Source organism: Ochotona princeps, chromosome 8, assembly GCF_030435755.1.
Source record: "Ochotona princeps isolate mOchPri1 chromosome 8, mOchPri1.hap1, whole genome shotgun sequence".
Taxonomy (NCBI): Eukaryota; Metazoa; Chordata; class Mammalia; order Lagomorpha; family Ochotonidae; genus Ochotona; species Ochotona princeps.
The window spans coordinates 54847265-54851442 of NC_080839.1; the positions used below are offsets into that span (position 1 = coordinate 54847265).

A 4178-nucleotide genomic window follows, 5' to 3' on the forward strand; every position below is an offset into this window, starting at 1 on the left:
CCTAGGTTGCCACCTGGTGCTCAGCCACAACCCTGAGAGCTCTAGGTGTGGCAAGCATTCCACCCTCACCATTCCAAATTTTTTCCTTTCAAGGGAAGATGTGATGGCGGTGGAAGGGTAGAGTGGAAATGGGAGGGGACTGCCCTTTGGCTAAAGTTTCATGAGTTTGATCATTTGGGCTCCGGGTCCTGAGTTCACCTAACCCAGTCTTCACAGCTGACCAATGGTAGCCATTACAGGCTCTGAATTTTGGCAAGCATGCTGCCCTTGGCAGCTGAATCCCTGGCCTGTGCACCTAGGACACCACTGCTGGGCAGCTATTCCTCCAGGCTGCCACCACCTCCTCAAGCCTTGGCATCCCAACCACTCCTGCAAACAGCCACCTCTGCCCTCCCACACTGCACATGCACATGGCAGAAAGGCAGAACCAGGGGCCCCGACATGGGACCATGTGTTGTGCACTTGCATTGGAAGGAAGTTCTGATGTTTCCGTGTGAAAACACAGGGTTTTAATTTTTGTTACTGCCACAAGACCCAACCTAGAGCTCAGTAAATTACTAGGGAGAACCTTGGGACCCATGGTCATGTCCTGGTAAGATCATGGGCTGTAGTCTCTTCAGACACTTATTGGGGAGAAGAACCTTCCTCCCCCTAAAACCCAGGCTCCCTCATGGTGCTGGTGGTCCCCTCCTAGAGCCTCAGACTTCCAAAGCTCTCACTGGCTCAAGTGGAATCATCCATTTGCAAGTCACAGAATGCACCTGCCAAGCCATACCTGCACCAAGAGGCAGGTTGCGGGGGTGCTGCCTATACTGGCTTCTTCACGCAGGAAGTGGTGGTTTTCTGAGTGAAGGCCCAAACTATTCAGCAAGATCTCCATGTTTTCCCTTTGAGAGGAAGCAGCTACGTTCTAGCTCAGAAAACCTCCCATAGCCTGTAACCCCCGGTGTTCTTGGTTACAACAAGATCCCAACCCCAGCTCTGTTAACTGATCATTAACACCAAGTATCTTTTTTTTCTTACTCCAGCATCTCCATTCTCATCTATAAGAATTCATTTCCTCATATTTATTTAGCCATTAGTATTTAGTGATTACTGGAGATGCCATTTACAGCCCCTTGTAAGCCTAATAAACACGGTCAATCCTGATAGTGGACCTAAAGAGAAAATACGCTTTAAAAGAAATCCAGTTGCATCTAAGCCGAAGTCACCCTGGTAGCATGCTGAAAGCAGGTCTCAGAGAAGAAAGACCAACATCTTGGATGTGTCTGCAAGTGTTGGGGTCCAGGGTGTGGGGTGGTTCTTGTTTTTCTGTCTTCCCTTAAAACCAAGCCAGGTGAAACACTTACTGAAGATGAGTCTTCATCCTGCATAAGGGAATGCGAACAGTGAGGGAAAGGTGGGATGCCGGTGGGGGCCAGTCTTGCCATTATCTGTGCGGTTTGTGAAAAAGGCAAAGAAACCCAGCAATGCCATGCACCCCAACCTTCTTGGGTCTCTTCTGCAGGTTTCCTTGCTGTGGAGAGGACTGGATGATGTAACGGGCTTCCTGGGAAGCCTCGTGCTGCGGAAGCTCAGCAGGTCTCCAAGACCACCATTTTCACTTGGGAACCGCTTCTGAAGCCCCTGGAATAAAATGTGACAGGTGCATCCAAAAGGCTTGCTTTCTGAAACACAGAACATCCCCGTGGAGAACGCCCTCTGCCCAACTTCCCACTTGCAAGGTCGGCATCTCCACATCCCACCATGCCAGCTAAGACCCCGATTTACCTGAAAGCTGCCAACAACAAGAAAGGAAAGAAATTCAAGCTGAGGGACATCTTGTCTCCCGACATGATCAGCCCCCCACTCGGGGACTTCCGCCACACCATTCATATTGGCAAAGAGGGCCAGCACGACGTCTTTGGAGACATCTCCTTTCTCCAGGGCAACTATGAGCTCTTGCCGGGAAACCAGGAGAAAGCGCGCCTGGGCCAGCTCCCAGGCCATAATGACTTCTTCCGTGCCAACAGCACCTCGGACTCCATGTTTGTAGAAACGCCCTCGCCAGTGCTCAAAAATGCCATCTCACTCCCGACCATCGGAGGTTCCCAAGCCCTCATGCTACCCTTGTTATCGCCCGTGACTTTTAACACCAAACAGGAGTCATTTGGGCCGGCTAAGCTGCCCAGGCTCAGCTGTGCGCCTGTCGTGGAGGAAAAGGCACCAGAGGACAGCAGCGTGCTGATGAATGGGGCGCTTGGCCAAGGAGACGCGTCTTGGGCCTCCAGTGGCTCAGCCTCGCAATCCAGCCAGGGCAGGGACAGCCATTCCTCCAGCCTGTCCGAACAGTACCCGGAGTGGTCTGCCGAGGACATGTTCGAGCAGCCCGCCCCAGCTGAGCTCAGCAAGGGGAAGACTAAATCCGAGGAGTCCCTCTCTGACCTTACAGGGTCTCTCCTCTCGCTGCAGCTCGATCTTGGGCCCTCACTCTTGGACGAGGTGCTGAACGTCATGGAGAAAAATAAGTAACAGGAGACCAGTTATTTTCCTTTGGGGGTAAAAGGTACCCTCCCCCACCCCCAGAAAAAAAAAATGAAAAAAGCAAAAGAAACCACAACAAAACTAAAGCAGTACCAGCTGAAGCTTCCACAGTTGTAGCTGCGGGATGGGCTTTCTAAAAATAATGTTTCCACAAAATGTTTTTTACCTGTTATCCTCTTCCTGTTTGCAAAAGCAAATGGGGTTCGGGGATTCGGGAGGACAACAAAACAAGCAAACGTGACCTGGCAGAAAGAGGAAGTGAGTCAGGGGCCCCTTTCAGCTGCGTGCTGCCATTCAGCTTACATTTGCTTGTTGACAGACACAAGAAGTCTGGCTTGGCCAAGACTGATACTAACTACGAAAGATGCAAAGACTCCAAGTTTTCTAAGCAGGAGGAACTGGGAATTTATTTAACACCTAAACCTTTTTTCCCTAGACTCTTTTCTATATTACATTTTTTGGGACTCACCATCGCAAATTATGCAGTGTTAAAAAAAAAAAAACTTTTCACATCTGAACAAACTTTATAGGTCTTTTTGGGGGGGATTCTCTTGTAGTTCTTATATATCCCTATATATTATTATATCTATATCGCAAAATGTTGACCATCGGCTACATGTTGGTAAGACACAAGCAAAGTATGACTGTAACTAAGTTATTTTTAAAGGTAAAATATATTTTTATGTGCCTTTGGCTTTTTATTGCAGAGTCTACATTTTATAGATAATACATCCAGTGTTGTCATCTGACCCATTTCCATTGGGTTTCTATTGTAAGCAGTGCATGTATGTGTTTGGAAAAAGTATACTACTCATACTTAGCTTCATTGTTTTTCCTCCTCCATTTGTTGCTGTACCCCTAACAGCAGCCAAGGATAGATGGTCAAGTGTAAAGGCACAGGTTCTCATGATGTTTCTGCAGAGACTGGGCTGCACCATATGATATCTGGAACTATGAGTATTTTAGTACCGTACATACTTGCATTTCATAGGTACTTCATCCAACACAATAAAGAGTAAATGTTAAAAATGAACTTGCTTGTTTATAGCAATGAACAAAAACATGAGATAACGCTTTTGAGGGTAGCCAGAAACACTGCAACTCCACACTGTTTGCAACCCTTTAGAATAAGATAGGAAATTATTTTATCCATTCTGTAATTTTGATCACTTAAAGTTTGAGAGTCTAGGAACAGGACCACATAACTTTAGGAGAAATGAATATGTAATACCAGAATTCCATGTCAGCACTGGTCCCATCTCTCCATGTGTGAGCTGAGTCCTTTTCCCTGGATTCCTGCTACAGCAGACTCAAACCTTCGTGTCTGTCTGCGTGACAAGTGCTTGTCCACACAGCACTGCTTGTCCAGACAAGAATGAGAACAGAGGAAGGCAACTGGAAGCACCGCCACTGCCCCCAAGGAAGTTGGTTAGTAAAACAGGAAGAGGAAATTCACAGTTTGGCCTCCTTTACCCTTCCCCCCTCAGAGGAAAACACCTGGCACAGTGACTTGCAGCTCTTGCTCACAAACTCGTTTCTCCTTGCAGTGGTCACTTTTCCCAATCACTTCGGAATTCTGTCCCTGAAGTTACCTGTGAACCACAGGTGAAATGCCGTTGAGATGACTCACAAGGAGGGCAACTAGTTCCTGAACA

General features: G+C 47.7%; 1 protein-coding gene across 1 annotated transcript; it reads left to right on the top strand.

Moving 5' to 3' along the window:
• The first annotated feature begins 1462 nt into the window (after positions 1-1462).
• On the top strand, positions 1463-3556 carry CDC42EP3 (CDC42 effector protein 3). Its single transcript, XM_004582734.3, has one exon. The coding sequence runs from the start codon at positions 1747-1749 to the stop codon at positions 2509-2511; it is 765 nt and encodes a 254-aa protein (XP_004582791.1). The 5' UTR covers positions 1463-1746; the 3' UTR covers positions 2512-3556.
• The last annotated feature ends 622 nt before the right edge of the window (positions 3557-4178 follow it).